This window comes from Erythrolamprus reginae, chromosome 2, assembly GCF_031021105.1.
Source record: "Erythrolamprus reginae isolate rEryReg1 chromosome 2, rEryReg1.hap1, whole genome shotgun sequence".
NCBI classification, from domain to species: Eukaryota; Metazoa; Chordata; class Lepidosauria; order Squamata; family Dipsadidae; genus Erythrolamprus; species Erythrolamprus reginae.
The window spans coordinates 275140000-275160095 of NC_091951.1; the positions used below are offsets into that span (position 1 = coordinate 275140000).

General features: G+C 40.0%; 1 protein-coding gene across 8 annotated transcripts in view; it reads right to left on the reverse strand.

Annotated features, from left to right (window-relative positions):
* The window catches only part of TRPM6 (transient receptor potential cation channel subfamily M member 6), a 99185-nt gene that overhangs the window by 18377 nt on the left and 60712 nt on the right, over positions 1–20096 (reverse strand). For 7 of the 8 annotated variants that reach the window (XR_011558318.1, XM_070742673.1, XM_070742671.1 and 4 more), the window contains 7 exons: positions 18440–18554; positions 16269–16471; positions 14778–14910; positions 11850–12985; positions 8809–8915; positions 5539–5665; positions 2625–2722 (listed from right to left, as the gene is read on the reverse strand). Coding sequence is in view for 7 of the 8 variants with exons in the window: in XM_070742673.1 (XP_070598774.1) it covers positions 2625–2722; positions 5539–5665; positions 8809–8915; positions 11850–12985; positions 14778–14910; positions 16269–16471; positions 18440–18554 (1919 nt within the window). In the remaining variant the exon portion in view is untranslated. Of the gene's footprint in view, positions 1–2624; positions 2723–5538; positions 5666–8808; positions 8916–11849; positions 12986–14777; positions 14911–16268; positions 16472–18439; positions 18555–20096 lie in introns of those variants that run through there. The other variant, XM_070742677.1, reaches the window with a different exon arrangement.

Consider the following 20096-nt stretch of genomic DNA (forward strand, 5'->3'; position numbering starts at 1 on the left):
TATGCATGGTATGTTTGTGTGTATGTTTGGTTTTATAATAAGGGTTTTTAGTTGTTGGTTTTTTATTACTGGATTGTTACATGTTGTTTTATCATTGTTGTTAGCCGCCCCGAGTCTACGGAGAGGGGCGGCATACAAATCCAATAAATAATAATAATAATAATAATAATAATAATAATAATAATAATAATTATTATTATTATTATTATTATTATTATTATTATTATTATTATAATAGCTGGATTTTTAGTTTTTCACTTACAGAAAGGCAAAGAGCATCTAAGAATATATACCATATTTAAAGCTAAACCTCTAGTTTTCATCTCAAAATGTTTTCAAGACAACCTTTGTTTTTAATATTTAGTTACTATAGATTTATTCAATAGACCAGAAAACAAACCATGGAAAGTAGCTTCCAAAATAGCTACATGAAACTGGGAACAAATATGACTTCTTTATCAAATTGAGAAGATATGGTATACACAAGCTCTCTACTTTCCAAAGGATCTCTTTGAAGGATTGCCTATCACATTCAATTTGCCAGCAAATTTAGAAAAACCAACAGTGGCCACAGGATTGGAAATAGTCACTTTACATTCCAATTCCCAAGGAAGGCAATGCCAAAGAATGTTCAAACTACTGCACAACTGCACTCATTTCACATGCTAGCAAAGTTATGCTTAAAATCCTACAAGATGGGTTTCAGCAGTATGTGGACCAAGAACTACCTGAATACAGGCAGGATTTCAAAGAGGCAGAGGAACTAGAGATCAAATTGCCAACACAGGATGGATCATGGAGAAAGCTAGGGAGCTCCAGAAAAACATCTACTTCTGCTTCATTGATTATGCTAAAGCCTTTGATTGTGTGGATCACACCAAATTGTGGCAAATTCTTAAAGAGATGGAAGTACAAGACCATTTTATTTGTCTCTTGAGAAACCTACATGCGGATCAAGAAGCAACTGTGAGAACTGGACACGGAACCACTGATCGGTTCGAAATTGAGAAAGCAGTTACCAATATACCAAAGTATGCCATCACCCTAGCTATTTAACTTATACGCATGGCACATCATCAGAAAGGCAGAGCTAGATGAATCACAAATTAGAATTAAGCAAATTAGACAGCATACTAAAAAACAGAGACATCATCCTGCCAATAAAAGTGCATATAGTCAAGGTTATGGTTTTAGTTTTCCCCGTTGCAATGTATGGCTGCGAAAGTTGGACAATAAGGAAGGCTGAGTTCAAAGAATTGAGACCTTTGAACTATAGTGCTGGAGAAGACTCCTGTGAGTCTCTAGGGCTGCAAGGCGATCAAAGCAGTCAGTCCTAGAGGAGATCAAACCTGACTCCTGAAGTTGAAACTCAAATACTCTGGCTACCTATTGAGAAGGAAGCATTCACTGGAGAAGAGCTAATGTTGGGAACGATTGAGAGCAAAAGAAGAATGGGACAACAGTGTTGTGGTTAGCTCTGGCCCAGCTCCTGCCCCAAGGACTGTGGATGTGGGGGAGACATCCACATGCTGCAGGCCTGTTTTGCCTCCAGTGGAATCTGCTGATGAAGGCTCCTCTGACCAAGAAGACATGAGTGACAGGGAGGAGGAGAGTGTGGCGGACAGCTCAGAAGGAGATCAATTATCTAGCTCCTCCTTGGATTCAGAACAAGAGTTAATGATACAGCCACGCATGCGGAGAGCGATGCATAGGCAACAACAACTGAGAGATTATTATCAAAGAAAATGAGGCCACCTGTGGTTGGGTGGGGCTGTGGTAATTAGTGAGGCTGCTATAAATAGCAGCCTGTGGGTTTGGCCATTGTGGAGGATTATCTGATCGTTGTGTTTCATGCCTGCTTTGCTGACTTTGATCTTTGTGTGCTGATTTCCCCCCGCTTTGAAACTAAACCAGTGCAAAGTGTGTTTCACTTTGTGAAAGAAGAAGGACTGTGAATTGCCTCACAGCTGCAAGCTAAGTACCACAGAACTGATAAGGGACTTGTACAAATTACCAATTTGTTTGGAGACAAGTGCTCTTTGCTATACAAAAAGAGTGCTTCACTTATTTGCATTTTGGGTATAAAGAACATTGTTTTGAATTTTCAAACGTGTGTGTGTCTGAAATTGTATCTGTGCATTTTTGGGAGGATTCTACCAGAGAGCTCGAGAGAACAAACAAAGAATGAGGTCTCTGGATGGAGTCACTGAAGCAGTTAGTGTGAACTTAAATGGATTCCAGGGGATGATAGAGGATAGAAAGGAATGGAGGAATGTTGTCCACATGGTTGCAATGGATTGGACACGACTTTGCGACTGACAGCAACCACCTATATTACTCGTCAATGCTATTTCCTGAAGAACTCACAATTGTATAAAACCTCAGCTTTTAAATTTATTCTCCTCATATATCCTTGAGTTTATGTTTTGATAAGTTAGGGTTTTCAATCATTGATCTTTAAAAATATTATATATTAATTACTTATTTCTTTACCAGCATCTTCTGTGCTTTGCATATTTAAAAAAAATATCAGGTTTCTTTGGTTTACTCACCAGAGATTCAGCAATTAATATTAATTATTAATTATTATTAAATACCATCAAACTCTACCTTGCAAGTCTTACCTCTTGCGACTGTCTCAAGTAGTCACAGATTTGTACTGTCTGCCTCACCAGTTCTTGATTTTTCATTTCCTGATGCATACAGTTGATATGATCTAAACCTAGCCAGGTAAACGAATACAAGAGGGGTATGTTAAAAGTCATTGCAAGTATCTTGTTCCCCCCCAAAATGAAGATATCCATATCAATAAATCCATTTAAAGCAAGATGGTTCTTATCTTCTACCTTTGAGAAATAGGACTTTCATAAGGGTTATACAATGTCAACAGAGGGCTGTATCTAGCCAGCTTGCACTGGCTGCCGATCAGTTTCCAGTCACAATTCAAAGTGTTGGTTATGACCTATAAAGCCCTACATGGCATTGGACCAGAATACCTCCAAGACTGCCTTCTGCCGCACGAATCCCAGTGGCCAATTAGGTTCCACAGAGTTGGCCTTCTCTGGGTCCCGTCGACTAAACAATGTTGGCTGGCGGGGCCCAAGGGAAGAGCCTTCTCTGTGGTGGCCCAGGGCCTCTCGAATCAACTCCTTCCAGAGATTTGAACAGCCCACACCCTCCTAACCTTCCGTAAAATGCTGAAGAAACATAGAAACATAGAAACATAGAAGTCTGACGGCAGAAAAAGACCTCATGGTCCATCTAGTCTGCCCTTATACTATTTCCTGTATTTTATCTTAGGATGGATATATGTTTATCCCAGGCATGTTTAAATTCAGTTACTGTGGATTTATCTACCACGTCTGCTGGAAGTTTGTTCCAAGGATCTACTACTCTTTCAGTAAAATAATATTTTCTCATGTTGCTTTTGATCTTTCCCCCAACTAACTTCAGATTGTGTCCCCTTGTTCTTGTGTTCACTTTCCTATTAAAAACACTTCCCTCCTGAACCTTATTTAACCCTTTAATATATTTAAATGTTTCGATCATGTCCCCCCTTTTCCTTCTGTCCTCACCTCCCCCCTTTTCCTTCTGTCCTCTGGTGAGTAAGACCCACCTTTGTCACCAGGCATGGGGATAATTACCACCTCCCCCTTTGTTATGTTTTCGACCTTATTGTATGATGGGTTGAATGTGTATGATTGTGTAGTTAGGGATTTTATTATGCTATTAATGTTTTTAAATTGGTTTAAATTTTTTACTATTGGATTTGTAATGTATTGTATCACTGCTTTGTTGTGAGCCGCCCCGGGTTTTCGGAGAGGGGCGGCATACAAATCTAATAAATAATAATAAATAATAATAATAATAACAACAACAACAACAACAACTAAAATAAAATAAAATGAAAAAATAAAATAATAAAATAAAATAAAATAAAATAAAATAAAATAAAATAAAATAAAATAAAATAAAATAAAATAAAATAAAATAAAATAAAATAAAATAAAATAAAATAAAATAAAATAAAATAAAATAAAATAAAATAAAATAAAATAAAATAAAATAAAATAAAATAAAATAAAATAAAATAAAATAAAATAAAATAAAATAAAATAAAATAAAATAAAATAAAATAAAATAAAATAAAATAAAATAAAATAAAATAAAATAAAATAAAATAAAATAAAATAAAATAAAATAAAATAAAATAAAATAAAATAAAATAAAATAAAATAAAATAAAATAATAATAGCTGGTACAGGCCACACTGCGTTCCAGCAGCGAAAATGAAGCTGTGCATGCAGCTCTGCATTACCAGTGTGTGCACCTGCGCATACCAGTGAGATTCTGTGCATGCGTAGGAAACAAAATCTCGTGAGAGGATATGCGCGTGTGAAAGAGATTTCAGCAATTTTTTGCTTCCTGCGCATATGCAGAAGCTAATCTTGCTGGGGTGAGCATGCCTCCACACCTGCGACTCGGAGCTGCGCATGCATCATTCTGGTAAGTAGCAGCGATAAGTAGCAACCCTCGCCTATGTACCACCTTTGCAGCATCCCCTTAGTCACGTGATCAAAATTCAGGCTCTTGACAACCGGTTCATATTTATAACAATTGTGGTGTCTTGCAGAGGGGTCATATCATCCTCTTTTGCAAGCTTCTAACAAAATCAATTGGGAAGCCAGATTCACTTAACAGCCATGTTACTAACTAACTTAATAGCCGGAGTGATTTACTTAAACAACTGTGGCAAGAAAGATCGTAAAATGGGCCAAAACTCACTTAACAACTCTTTCACTTAGCAACAGAAATGTTGGGCTCCATTATGGTTGTAAATTGAAGGTCACTTGTTATTAATATGATCTGGATAAGATAGGTGAAAATTTGGGGCATGGGGCTGAAGCGTGCTAAATATTTTAAATCTTTCTGTCATTCTGGGATAGAGCAGGAATGACTTGCACGTATTAACTTCCTGTGGTATTTAAGGCATGAATTTTACATTTAAAAAATTCCACAAATATAAAAAGGCTAAAAATACCCGCTTTCTAGTTGTATCAGTGCTTGGCTGCTGCAATTCTCAGACAGAAGAGGAGGAGAAGTGGAATTTTTAGCAAAATAAAATTAACCTATCCTGCTCTTTGGAACTGATGAAAGTTTTTGCTGGTCTCATGCAATTTCTTCCTACTGTACCACAAATGGAAACCAATATACTAATGAAGCCAACATTCAATAGTAAACCCTGTTAACTCTGTAGAACAGTCATACATTCCATAGGGACCCAGGATTTGCTGTAACTTGCATATCTGTTATTTGTTATTTATGATTTGTAAATGTGTTTATTCTGTCCATCATGGTAGATGATGTGAACTTAGATTAATATATTTGTTATTCTTCAAATTGATAATATTGTAATTCTTCCCAGAATTAGGTTAGACTATCTTTAAAAGATTGTTCTCTGAAATAGGTTCTTTTCAACAATATGCATGGTTTTCTTTTAGTCCTGTATGTAATCTTCATGGGCCTAATATGACATACTTAGTTGCTTGAAATGAGACACAGTCAACCATTTGGCTCTGCGTTCCTCTTTGTCTTCGGTAGGTTTACTGTCAAGCGGTTCCAAATTCACTTGGATGCTCTGAGGGCAACTATCTACTGTAATCAACTGCCAAGAGAAAAGAGAAAATAAAAATCATCAGAAGGCCCAGAAAAACAACCAGTTGAATATTCAGCTGTGGTGGCCTAGTGGTGGAGCTCTTGCCTCAAAATTAGGAGGTTGTCGGTTATATCCTAGGTAGAGGCAGATGTAGGGTCTCCTATTGGGCAGGGGTTGGACTAGATGACCTGCAAGGTCCCTTCCAAGGCTGTTAATATGTTAATTATCATCTGGATTGCTGTTAGGGTCTCGAAAAGCAATGTCTTTTAGCCCCATACAAACAGAGATTAGGGAGTTAAGGGGAAATATTGCATAGAGTAGAAGCAAGGTTCAAAATATACTGTACATAGCCCCAGTTTTTCATCCAAAGTCAAATCAAAATATTTAAATAAAAGTATTTGCATGCTCCATGCATTGTACTCATTATGTAACACAAGTGATTGGCAGATGGGAAGAACCGATTTTGCTTATATACTAATCAGTTGAAATGGGGAAAATGTCATGAAATGTAGGATTAAAAGTCACAACGCTTTGGAGAATTCTATTTATGGGATGAAATAGAGTGATTAAGTAAATGGTACTATATAAAACATGTATTCTTCCTTCAATTGCAGATGACTCATTTAATCAAATATTTGAAAATTCAGAATATGATTCACAGAACGAAAATTATCTCTGTGGATTAACTACTCCAAAATCTGCTGTTCTGAAATAACCTTCAGAGGAGATGAACAGCTTTTCTTTGAGAATATCGTAACTATGCATTGTAGTTTATAAATAGCCATCCTCTATTTCAGTGTTTCCCAACCTTTTTTGAGCCGCGGCACATTATTCATATTTTCAAAATTCTGGAGAACACTGAGGGGGGGGGGGCGGGGGGGACTAAAGAAAAGTTTGGACAAAAAAAAATCTCTTCCTCCATTTCACTCTATTTCTCCCTCCCGCTTTCTCTCCCTTCCTTCCCTTCTTTCTCTCTCTCCATCCCTCTTTCTTTCTTTCTTCCTCTCTTTTTTGCTCTCTTTCTCTCTCCATCCTTCCCTCCCTCTATGTCTTCCCCTCTCCCTCCTTCCCCCCTCTCTTTCTCTCTCTCTCTTGCTTTCTTTCTCTCTCATTCTCTCTCCCCTCCTTTTCTCTCTCCCTCTTTCTCTCTCGTTCACCACGCCGGCAACAGAGAGAAAAAGAAAGTGAGAGAGCCGGAGAGAGTGGAGGGAGAGAGCCAGTGGCTGTTGTCTTCGCCTCTGCCCGCCGGCTCTGCAGCTAAGAGGCAGCAGCCATCATCCCCCTTGCCCTCCCAGACGTCCCCAGCGCCCAGCCACGCGCCGCCTCCCGTTAGCCTGGCTGACTTTTCCCTGCTGCCGTTTTCTCTTCATGGCGTAAAGCCACAATCCTGGACTCCCGGATCGCTCGCTTCTCCAGCCAGCAAGCCGGCTGCCGGAAAAGCATCGCACTTTTTCAATGTGCGGCGCTTTCCTGGGCAGATGGCTTTGCTGACCGGAGAAGCGAGCAATCCGGGAGTCCGGGACTGTGTGGCTTTGCACCATGAAGAGAAAACGGCTCGGGCAGCAGGGAAAAGTTGGCCATTTTCTCTTCATGGCGCAAAGCCACACAGTCCCGGACTCCCGGATTGCTCGCCCCAAGGCAGGAAGCGGCGGTGGAGAAGAGGGGGCAGATCATGCCCCAAGACAGGAGGCGGCGGTGGAGGAGGGGGAGAGGGGGCAGCTTACAGGGAACGGTGCTCGCAGCTGTCCCCCGGCTACTGCCAGATGCCGCTGTTTCCAGCGCTTTCCTGCTGGGCCCCAAAGAAGGAAGGTGGGAAAAAGGAGGTGCGAATAATGAAGCTCTCCTTTTTCCCGCCTTCCTTCTTTGCGGCCCAGCAGGAGAGCGCCGGAAACAGCTGCATCGGGCAGTAGCCGGGGGACAGTTGCGAGTGGGAGCTCCAGGTCCGAGGCACCGGCGGTCCGGCACCAGCAGCGCCCCGCCCAGCTGGAGCTTCCCTAGGCTTCGCGGCACACCTGGCCGTGTCTCGCGGCACACTAGTGTGCCGCGGCACACCGGTTGGGAAACGCTGCTCTATTTGAAGGACTAGCTTCTAGTTTTGATGAATGTTTGTCCTTTGCTTTGGTAATGCACTGTCTGCAAACAAATAATAGATATCCCCAGAAGTTTTAATCACACTCAGACAAACCCATACCCACACCCACACCTACAGACACACCCACACTGAGTAACTATGTATATTTGTGTGTGTGTGCATATAAATGTATGTATGTACACATATGCAATCATAAACACATATGCACACTCTGTGTGTGTTTGTGTGTCAGTGGTAGATTGCTATCGGTTCATACCAGTAGTGGCGGTGGCAGGAGGTTCCGCCCACCCACCTGGATGTCATCACAGACAATCAGCACACACGCAGAATGCATACGTTCACAGTTCCGAACCAGTAGTGAAGGCAAGTGAAACCCACTACTATGTGTGTGTGTGTGTGTGTGTGTGTGTGTGTGTGTGTGTGTGTGTTTTATGTCGGATCACCCTGGTATATTGAAGGAACGTCACAGCTCCTTTTTGCCTCTAGGCCCAACCCAGGACCATTTCAAGGCAGTTAATTTATTCATAGCCGACAACTATATTCTGTATGTATCAAATGTTTTTAGTTGGAATTTTTTTTTAAATTAAGGGAGACTAGGATGGTCCCATTTCGGCGTTGTTCTGGCCTCATCAGCTAGCCACACCCTTCCTTACTGGGATTCGGTCTGGTAGTCTCTGCCTTGTAAGGCAGAGAATTAGCAGTTGAGCCATCAGACCTGATCCCTTCCAGCTCTGTACCAGGGAGGGGCTATATGGTTTTTTTTATGTCGGATCACCCTGGTATATTGAAGGAACATCACAGCTCCTTCAATATACCAATATACCACGTTCCTTTATAGTTGTCGGCTATGAATAAATTAACTGCCTTGAAATGGTCCTGGGTTGGGCCTAGAGGCAAAAAGGAGCTGTGACGTTCCTTCAATATACCAGGGTGATCCGACATAAAAAAACATATATATATATAGTGTGTGTGTGTGTGCATGTGTATGTATGTATATGTGTATATACATTTATACACACAAACTCTAACAACATGTAACTCTAATTCTATTAATACCTACTGGAACTTGAAGGGCCCCTCGCTTTTTCCTTGACGATCTCCTTTCTTTGCTTCCAAATTTTGCCTTGGCCCACACTGACTGACAGAGCTGAGTAGACTTTGAAAATTCTAAGAATAAAAAAGGAGGAGGAGACAAATTCATATTTCAAATAAGTCTAAAAGTTTTGTTGTGAATTAGGTCCCACAGAGTGGATCTTCTCCGGGTCCCATCAACTAAGCAATGTCGCCTGGCGGGACCCAGGGGAAGAGCCTTCTCTGTGGCGGCCCCAGCCCTCTGGAACCAACTCCCCCCAGAGATTAGAACGGCCCCCACCCTCCTCGCCTTTCGTAAACAACTTAAAACCCACCTCTGCCACCAGGCATGGGGGAATTGAGATCCTCTTTTCCCCTAGGCCTTTACAATTCTATGCATGGTATGTATGTATGTATGTATGTTTGGTTTTTATATTAATTGATTTTTAATCATCAATACCAAATTACTATTGTACACTGTTTTATTGTCGCTGTTAGCCGCCCCGAGTCTCTGGAGAGGGGCGGCATACAAATCCAATAAATAAATAAATAAATAAATAAATATATTGTGGTCAATGAAGTTTACTTTTAGATATGCCTCTTTTTAGCATTAACAGCCTACAACACTCTTGGAAGTCAATAAATAAAAGTAGCTTGCCACAGATTTCTTATAGGATGTTTTGTAGCAATGTTTTTTAAAAACATTGAGTATATGTATTTATCTAGCACGTACAGCCTCTATTCTACAACTAAACAAGTTCAATTTTCTGTTTAATCATAGAATAATATATATTTTTATTTTATAAGTTTCCAACAATTTGTGTAATTTCAACATACTAATATTCCATGTTTCCTTGTCTGTCATTTTTGTAACTACTTATTTAATTACAAATATTCATCGGCCCATCTTAAACAACTCCAAGTGGTTTACAATTTATTTCCTCTTTTCATGCTTCTATTTTCCAGATTATCTCTCCTATCATCGGCATTGTAACAACTGACTATGGATGAAAGGTAAACCCAATATATATCTAGACCCAGGATAGTTTGGGGAAGGCTGAATTATCACAATTGATCTTCACATTACGCTGATGAATAGCTAAGGATCGGCAGCTATTTTTTCTTTTGTAGACATCCTATTCCAAGATACTATTAATATCATTAGTGACTGCAGTTGCCATTTTGCTGATACTTGAGGTAAGATGGCTCTGTTTATACAACAGACACACACTATTACTATTAACACACTATTGCTTAGGGCTTAGGGTATTGTTTGAACCAAACCTCTGGCTAATATTAATTTAATTTATTTGTATCCCGCCTTCTACATACACACACAGAGAGAGAGACAGACAGACAGACAGACAGACAGACAGACAGACAGACAGACAGCTAAAAGAAGGCAGAAAAATGCAAATATAGAAAAGCTCTTTTTAAAAAATAAAAAATGCAGGTATTCCTTGACTTACAACCACATTGGCACCAGATTTTCTGTTGCTAAGTGTTGTGGTTAGCTCTGGCCCAGCTCCTGCCCCAAGGAATGTGCAGGTGGATGTGGGGGAAACATCCACATGCCGCAGGCCTGTTTTGTTCCCGATGGAATCTGCCGACGAAGCCTCCTCTGACCAAGGAAACGTGAGTGACAGGGAAGAGGGGAGTTTGGCAGACAGCCCGGGAGGAGATCAATCATCTGTATCATCCTTGGATTCAACAAGAATTAATGACACATCCATGCATGCATAGAGTGATGCATAGGAGACAACAACTGAAGGATTATTACAAGAGAAAATGAGGCCACCTGTGGTTGGGTGGGGCTGCTGTAATTAGTGGTACAGATAAAAAGAACAGCATGTTGGTTTAGCCTTGTGGCAGTTTATCTGATTCATTGTTTCGTCAAGATCATGGTTTGTGTGCTGTTCAAGATTGTGTGTGGACTCTCTGGACTTTAGAATTGGACTCAATTTCCCAGTTATTGGGTGAACAATTGGATTGCATTTAACCTGTGCCTTGTGTGTACCAGAAAATCCCTTTGACATTTAAAAAGGGAGCTGTTTCTGTTTTTCTGTTTATAAAAACTTTTGGGTTTTCCTTTTATCGTGTGGTGTGTGTCTTCCTGGACTGATTAAGCAAGGTGATTGTTAAGTGACTTGCACCCGATTTTACAACAGTCATTAGGTTAATCACTGCATTTGTTAAGTGAATCATGCAGTGGTCGTTAATCTGGCTTCCTTCATTGACTTGTCTTGTCAGAGGTCAGCTAGGAAGGATACAAATGGCAACCCCAGGGTGCTGTAGCCATCGCAAATACATGCCTTTGCCAAGTGCTCAAATTTTGATCATGTGACTGTTGGGGATGTTGGAATATGATGATTGGTTGTAAGCAGTATTGGGCTGCAGCTAGTATGGTTGGGTACGCAGTCCCGGTTGGAAAAATGGAGCTGCATGCACAACTCCAGCTGACTGGCAAGCGGGCATGTGTGTCGGCATGAGATTTGGTTTCTGCACATGCATGAGGAGCCAAATCTCCCATGAGGATGCTCACGTGTGTGAGATTTCACCAATTTTCGGCATTTTTTTTGCTTCCGTGCATGCACGGAAGCCAAGAAATTGCCGAAAATTGGTGAAATTGCACACGCACATGAGATTCGTCTTCTGCGCATGCACAGGAAGCTGAATCTCTCACTGATGCACGCGCCCTGCCCGCTGCCAAGAGCACACCAATAGCACCAGCAACGGGCAGCCCTTCACTGGTTGTAAGTCTTTTTTTCTCCAGTGCCATTGTAACTTCAAGGTTGCTAACCAAATGGTTGTAAAGCAAGAATTACCTGTAAATGCAATAGAGCAGGGGACTCCAACCTTGGCAACTTTAAGCCTGGCGGACTTCAACTCCCAGAACCTGGATGGGGAATACTGGGAGTTGACGTCCTCCAGGCTTAGTGTTGCCAAGTTTGTAGAGCCCTGCAATAGAACTCTCTCTTTGAAGATAAAAGCACAAAAAGAGGAGAAAACTCAATTTTCTGTTGTTATTGCCTCTTATTTTGCAGGTTTTTGCTGTCTTCTCAGCACCGCGGGCACAAAAGCTTCTCCCCTTGTAGAAAGGCCAATTTCTCTTGAGAGGGTTGATCCAGACAGACATACTGCGCTGGAAAGTCAGGCGAGACTGCGAGCTGTCACTACTGTACTCTGATATGTCCGAACTGTAGGAGAAAGATTTGGACTCCTTGATCTGCACGTGCGGAGGACTGTAACGGCCGTCTTCTTTGTCACGGAGCGTTTGTTGACATGCTTGCTGTCTTGACCAATTGCCACAATCTCTCTTCTCGTTGTCTTCCAGGAAGCCCCAATTTACATAACCTTTTCCTGGTCCGTCACAGTGATAAGGAGAAGATCGAGAGATCTCACTGATGCTATTAACCGCGTGGACGGACAAATGGTGTTCGGCAGCAGTTTCATTTTCTTTCTTAGCCAAGGAAGCATTCAGCTCCTGCACTTGGCTGATAACCGGCATTGTTTTTGCCACATCATTGGCACTGCATACATGGCATTGAAGGGCAGTGTCACTCTGTTCCGTTTCGTCTTTAGCTTTTAAGTCCTCGTCCTTAAGTTCACTCAGAGTAGTCGAAAAGGCCAAACTTAAACCAGCATCTTCAGAAGCTCCTTTCTGATCCGGAGGCACAAGAAGAAACTGTCCGTATCGAGAACCTGATTTATTCCCTGAAGATAACTCCGAAGTCTGAAGGCCATTTTCCACTTCCTGTTCTTGATCTTTCTTCATTAATTGGATTTCACTATAGTTTAGACTGTCCAGAATGGGATGGGTCCCCACTAATGACCAATGGCTTCTGGCTAGGTTCCTCTGAAGAGAAGGTGGCATGCTGTAGTAATTGTACTTTATAGTCTCACCTTCCATACAGCTCAATGTCTTTGAACATGGAGTGTTGCTCCAACTATGTGGAATCTTCCTACAGGCCTGGTGTTTCTGTTCAGAAAGAAAGACTTCACCTTCTTGCAAAGTATCTACAGCTGAAATGACTTTGAGAGTATCAACCGTTAAAACCGAGAGGTCCTGTAAGTGTCCCAGTTGGCTGTCCAAGGCAAGCAAAGAATCTTTGATATAAATTACTTTGTCGTGAGTTTCCTTCAGCTGTGAAAACATTTCTTCAACTCTGAGGGAAAAACATACAAAAATTATATTCCTATGCATGGTTCACTACACTAAAGGAATGTATTTACTGTACTTCCCAACCGGCAAATTAGATGTTCATTAGATATGAAGTCAAATTGTTTCACCACTTGCATTTTCTACTCTGTAACTCTTGATTACTACAAGCTGTTTATGATTCATAGAATAGTTTGTCATAAATGTGAACATCTGAGACACAATTAAATAGTTTGCAATCTACTGAAATCATTTCAGTGCCCAAAATTTGGTTTATGTGGTCATTTATTTATTCAATTCAATTTATTTATTCAATTTTTATGCCGCCCTTCTCCTTAGACTAAGGGCGGCTTACAACATGTTAGCCAGCATATTGCCCCCACAATCTGGGTCCTCATTTTACCCACCTCGGAAGGATGGAAGGCTGAGTCAACCTTGAGCCGGTGATGAGATTTGAACCGCTGACCTTCAGATCTACAGTCAGCTTCAGTGGCCTGCAGTACAGCAATCTACCTGCTGCGCCATTCCGGCTCTTTGACTAATAGAATAGTATTTATTCAATAAACTTCAGCATAATCCAAAATTTAATTGAATAAATCTTTGCTTTCCGCATTAGATTGAAGAATGTCTAAATAATTTAATAGAATAGCATAGCTTAAGGAATTTATTCTTTTTTTTTTTCAGAATGACCAGCCGATAACCTGGTGTTTCCTTGGTATTTATTTATCCCAATCCTGTATTAGACAAAATACTATGGGTGTAAAACACCCCTGTGTGTGTGTGTGTGTGTGTGTGTGTTTGGTTGCAATTGCTTGAGGCATTCCAGAGTTATACTGGAATACACACACACACACACACACAAAAACTAAGGATGCTAGGTGTGTCTCACTCCCACAATATTTTTTTCCAGCTAGAAAGTCATCTGTGTACTAAGTTTAGTTAAAATTGCTCAAGAGTTATGCTGGAATATACATATAAACATCCTTTTATACATACATACATACATACATACATACATACATACATACATACATACAGTGAAGGGCTACCAAAATTTGTACTACCACACTGTGGGTGTAGTTTATGCAGGACGCCCTGCATTTTCTTTCAACATCTTACTGTGCAAATTGGGTGCTCTGGGGTGGAGATCCATTTTTGGTACCCCACTGCATTCCCCCCCCCGGTCTGGGCAGTAGCCCACCCCTGAATACATACATACATACATACTGTACATACGTACAGGGGTGGGCTGCTGCCTGGACGGGGGAGAACGCAGTGGGGTAGCGAAAATGGAGCTCCACCTCAGAACACCCAATTTGCACTGAAAGATGTTGAAAGAAAATGCATAAGCCACGCCCACAGTGTGGTAGTAAAAATTTTGGTAGCCCATCACTGCATACATACATACATACATACATAGATACATACATACATACATACATACATACATACATACATACATACATACATACATAAAATATAGAATACATTTTGTTCCACTATATTGCGTAATACAATAATGAAATATTTAATTAACATTTAAATATTTAGGAGCAGTTCAACATGCTTTTGTTGCCAGAAATTATATGGGGCAATTCAAAATTGTAAGGTTTGATAGGTTTGCACATATGACCTGGCTTTTTTACATATGGCATTGCATACATGAACAAAAGGAGCAATGTTTTCATTACGATGGTGTTGTGATTGGCATCTTATCTTATTGGCATCTTTTGGACCCGCCCCATCAATGTCACTGTGGCTTGGCATCCAAGGAAGTATTATTACAAGACATGGCCTACCTTTCATTTGTAACACGGATCTGTTCACTATCACTGAAATGAAAGCTTTCCTTCTTTTCATGTAAATACTGTTCCACACACTGTTCTTCAAAATCATGAAGTTTTTTTAATTCTTCATCACTCAGGTACAGTTCTGGGTAAAGCAATAACAAATCAACAAGCCACGCTCACCCCAGCTCCACTAATGGGGAAAATGTCACGAAACATTACGTGATGGCAACATGAGTGTTACACCCTTTTTGTACATTGTATCTTTTTCCTTTACATTGTGTCAACACCGATTACAACAAATATGTAAATAGACAGTATTTTTAGAATTTTTGCAGCACACCTACACATTCAAGTAGGAATGTATAATAAAAAGAGCAGCAGAACCTCTCAGGTTCTGAATTTAAAAACTCCCATTTAAACAGAATTTATATTCTTATTTGACAATACCAGTGATGGGCGCTGCTTACATGGTCCAGTGCTTTACCCTGGTAGGAAATTCCAGGATGCGCATACAGCTGTGTGTCCCTGATGCATGCACACGTGCCCCAGCATGAAATTTGGCTTCTGTGCATGCGCAGAAAGTGAAATTTTGTATGAGGAAATTTGTGTGGGCAAGACTTCTGCGCATGCGTGAAACAAAAATATCAGTGAAAGATGCCAAAACCTTGCCCCCACATACATCCTCGCACAAGATTTTGCTTGCGGCACATGCACAGAAGCCAAATCTCATGCCGATGGGCACGCAGCCACCGGACGCGTGCACACCTGCATCAGTCTTGGAGGCCACACTGGTAGCCCTGAAGAAGAGTGGACCTTCACTGGACAATACCTATAGCCACACAATTAAAAGACATGACTTTTCATGGTATGTCATGATACTAATTTATTTATTTATTTATTTATTTATTTATTCATTCATTCATTCATTCATTCATCCATTCCTTCATCCATCCATTCATCCATTCATCCATTCATCCATTCATCCATTCATCCATTCATCCATTCATCCATTCATCCATTCATCCATTCATCCATTCATCCATTCTTCATCCATTCATCCATTCATCCATTCAATTTTTTTAATACTGCCCTTCTCCTTAGATTCAGGGCAGCTTACAACATGTTAGCAATAGCACTTTTTAACAGAGCCAGCATATTGCCCCACAATCTGGGTCCTCATTTTATCCACCTCGGAAGGATAGAAGGCTGAGTCAACCTTGAGCTGGTGATGAAATTTGAACTGCTGACCTACAGATCTACAATCAGCTTCAGTGCTCTGTAGTACAGCACTCTACCTACTGCGCCACCCTAGCTCTACACAACTGTTACCACTATATAGTAACAGCTATGTAGCTGTTACTATATAGTGGTAACAGTTGTATTTCCAGAGTTTGTATGACATAGACTTCATATCAAAGAATGCCATTATGGTCTCTCTCTTTTTAAAAAATAACATCTATATTTGTCTAAGAAATCTAAATGTAGATAGGCTCTGCTTACTGAGTTCAACATGCTCCTTCTCCTCTTGATCCAGTTCACTTGGGAGCCGGCGGTGGCAAAGACAATTTAGCACAAGGCCAATGTGGCTCAATATGATGAAAGGTGGGGGAAGCCATGGCTTTTCGTGGTATGTCATGATATAGCGGTAACGGTTGTATTTCCAGAGTTTGTTTGACATAGACTTCATATCAAAATAAACATTACTGGAGATTAAGAAGGAAAGAGAGAAGGTGGATCAGATGGCTACTTTGCAAAACAATTTACAAACCACAAACTTCATAACCATTGACATCGTATTTATGTTAGATAGAAGTTAAATTATATTTCTAGGGAACAAAAAGAAATACAGGGAGTCCTCAACTTGCAACAATTTGCTTAGTGACCGTTCAAAGGTACAATAGCACTGAAAAGAAAGTGAGTTCTGACTGTTTTCACACATAGAACCCATGCAGCATCCCCATGGTCAAAATGATCAAAATTCAACCACTTGGCAACTGACTCATATTTATAATGGTTGCACTTTTTGTAACCTTCTGACAATGCAAACGTCAATGGGGAAGCCGGATTCCCTTAACAACGGTGTCATTAATGTAACAACTGCAGTGATTAACTTAACAGTTTCAGGAGACTACCTAACAGAAAAAGGCATAAAATGTGGTAAAAGTCAAATGTCTCACTTACCAACAAAAAATTTGGGGCTCTATTGTGGTTGAAAATCAAGGACTACCGTGTAGTCCTTTAAAAAATATAAACAGTGATTATATTCATTTGTTCAGGCAGGGTTTGCTGCTCCCACCACTTCTGGTGCACTACGCGCAAAGCTTTGGATTTCTGGCGTGCGCGCACACGTGTCCTGGTGAGATTTTGCTTCTGCGCATGCACAGAAAGGAAAATCTCATGAGGGGACATGCGCTCACATGAGATCTCCACCCATGCGCAGCAGCAAAAAATTGCCAAAATCTCTCACGCATGCATCTCCCCTCACAAAATTTATTTATTTATTTGTTTGTTTGTTTGTTTGTTTTGTCCAATACACAATAATACACAATGAGGGTTATAGAGGATATAATCAGGTAGAATGTATTAAAGGGAGAATAGAGGAGAAAATAAAGGAGTGAAATATAACTATGAGAGAATAGCAGAAAAAGATACAGGGATAGAAGAGAATATACTGTATATGAGATATAGGAGAGACAATAGGACAGGGGATGGTAGGCACTCTGGTGCACTTATGTACCCCCTTAACTTTAACTTTCTAGATTTAACTTTTTTTAAATATATTTTTTTTAATTAAATTTTTATTACAACAAACAAACAAACAAACAAATCTTAAAGAAAAAGTGCCCAACACCAATAAACCCCACCACCATTTAGGGGGTTAAATTATTTACAATAAATTTCAATTTCTTCCTTGGCTCTGGTTTACATTTCTTTACATACAAAAAGTGATTGGAATTTATTTTTCACATTGTCGTCTAGATTTAACTTCTTAGATTTAACTTCCTGCACATGTGCAGAAGCAAAATCTTACTGGGACGTGCATGCGCAAACACCAGAAACCCAAAGCCATGTGCACAGCTCCAGTTTTACTAGCGGTGCAGCGTCTTCATCCGTATCGGTAGGAACCTGATACTGATGATGTTCCTTTGCAACTGAGACATGTATAACTGAAAAAGAAAAATTGTATGACTCTGATAAGGAAGATACCAAATCAAAGAGTTTGCTTTCTATGTCAAAGGTCTACCTTGCCTTTCACCCGATAGTAATGATCATAAATCGTATGAAAGTAAGAAAAAAATCCTAGACATGTATACAAAGGCAATATGTAAGCAAGAATCCTGGGGGGGGGGGGGGGGGGATTCAGTGTTGAAATCATTTGTTAGGTTTAGATAACATCTAGTAAAAAACAAACGTCATGATCATAACATTGGACTTATTATGCTTTTTCTTCTAAATTGTGCCTTGGAATCTATTTGTTATAGCTGAAGGAAGTTGATTTTTACTTTTAGAAAATCTGTAAGCTAGATAAACTATCAATAATAACAATAAAATATAAACATTAATACCCTACAGATGTGTCTGGACTATACTCCCTCAAATTTTCTTTGGAACTTTAATTCCAAAGTGTCTTAAAATTATCAGGATGGGGATAGAAGGAAAGTAATACTTACTTGAAGAAAGCAATAAGTAGATTTACCATAATGATGTATTGTACAAAGAGGTACACTGCTTGAAGAAATGGGGTGAGGAATGAACCTGGAGGGCAGTCTTTATCTAATTCACAAGCTGAAAAAATATAAAAGAAACTATAAATTGGACTTGTGAATATTAATATAATGACACATCCATTCATGAATTAGGTGCTCCAGCCAGTTTAAACCAAATAATGAAGTTTAATCGACTTGATGGTAATAAATTAGCCATAAATGAACTATTTCCAACCATTTTATTTTTATTTGTTTTTATTTATTTCTTTTATTTTTCATAATGAAAGAACTGCAGAAAAAACAATTGCTGCCAACCTGCCTTCCATCGAGGACCTGTATACTGCACGAGTCAAAAAGAGGGCGGGGAAAATATTTACTGACCCCTCGCATTCTGGACACAAACTGTTTCAACTCCTATCCTCAAAACATCGCTACAGCGCACTGCACACCAAGACAACTAGACACAAGAACAGTTTTTTTCCAAACGCCATCACTCTACTAAACAAATAATTCCCTCAACACTGTCAGACTTTTTACTAAATCTGCACTTCTATTCTACTAGTTTTTCTCATCATTCCTATCATCCTTTTCCTCCCTCTTAGGACTGTATGACTGTAACGTGTTGCTTGTATCCTAAGATTTTTATTAATATTGATTGTTTCTTCATTGCTTATTTGACCCCCTATGACAATCATTAAGTGTTGTACCACATGATTCTTGACAAATGTATCTTTTTCTTTTATGTACGTTGAGAGCATATGCACTAAGACAAATTCCTTGTGTGTCCAATCACACTTGGCCAATAAAAAATTCTATTCTATTCTATTCAAATCATGTATTTACAGAATTTAATGACACCTGGCAAGATGATAGTATTCTTAGAAAAACACATATAAACTCATTATGTTTATTCTATATTATGAAGGTTTTAAAGTCAGAGAAGTAGGTGAAAGTATCTGAAAATTATTGAACTATGACCTCATTAGAGATTATAGTATAATAATATTTAAGGTGTAGTGCAATATCTAATATCTAACATATTTAATCATCTACCTAATCATCTAGTCATCTAGACTGTCTTTCTTTCTTCCCCTTATTTTAAGAAAGACTCCAGCTAGGAAATTCAATCATCAAAATCACAAAGGATAGGGGCATTTTTAAAAATGGTTTATCCAGATATTAGAGCTTTTCATTGCAGTAAAATTGGAGAACAATGAAATTATGCTTCATTTGTATCACAGGCAGGGGTTGGCAGCAGGCAGGACGGGGTGGAACGCACTTCCACCAGCAGAAATGAAGATGCGTGCGCAACTCCAGCTGATCAGTGGCTGTCACTTCCTGGATTACTGGTCTCGGCTTGGCTCTCTCCTGCCCAGCTCTCCTCCAGCCTCACATGGCCACCTCCCACCTGAGGTGTAAGCACCTGAGGTGCAAGCAGAAGGTGTGGGTGGAAGTGGTGTTGGCAGCATTTATGCTTCTGACAGCACCCGTTTGCCTAGCTACCCAGCCTGAGGTGGGGGGACGACCCAGAAAGGAGACCGCGGGAAAAGCAAAGCAAATTGTCACCCCATCGAGCGACACTGGTAAGGTTGTAAGTCGAGGACTTAACAGTTCACTTCAA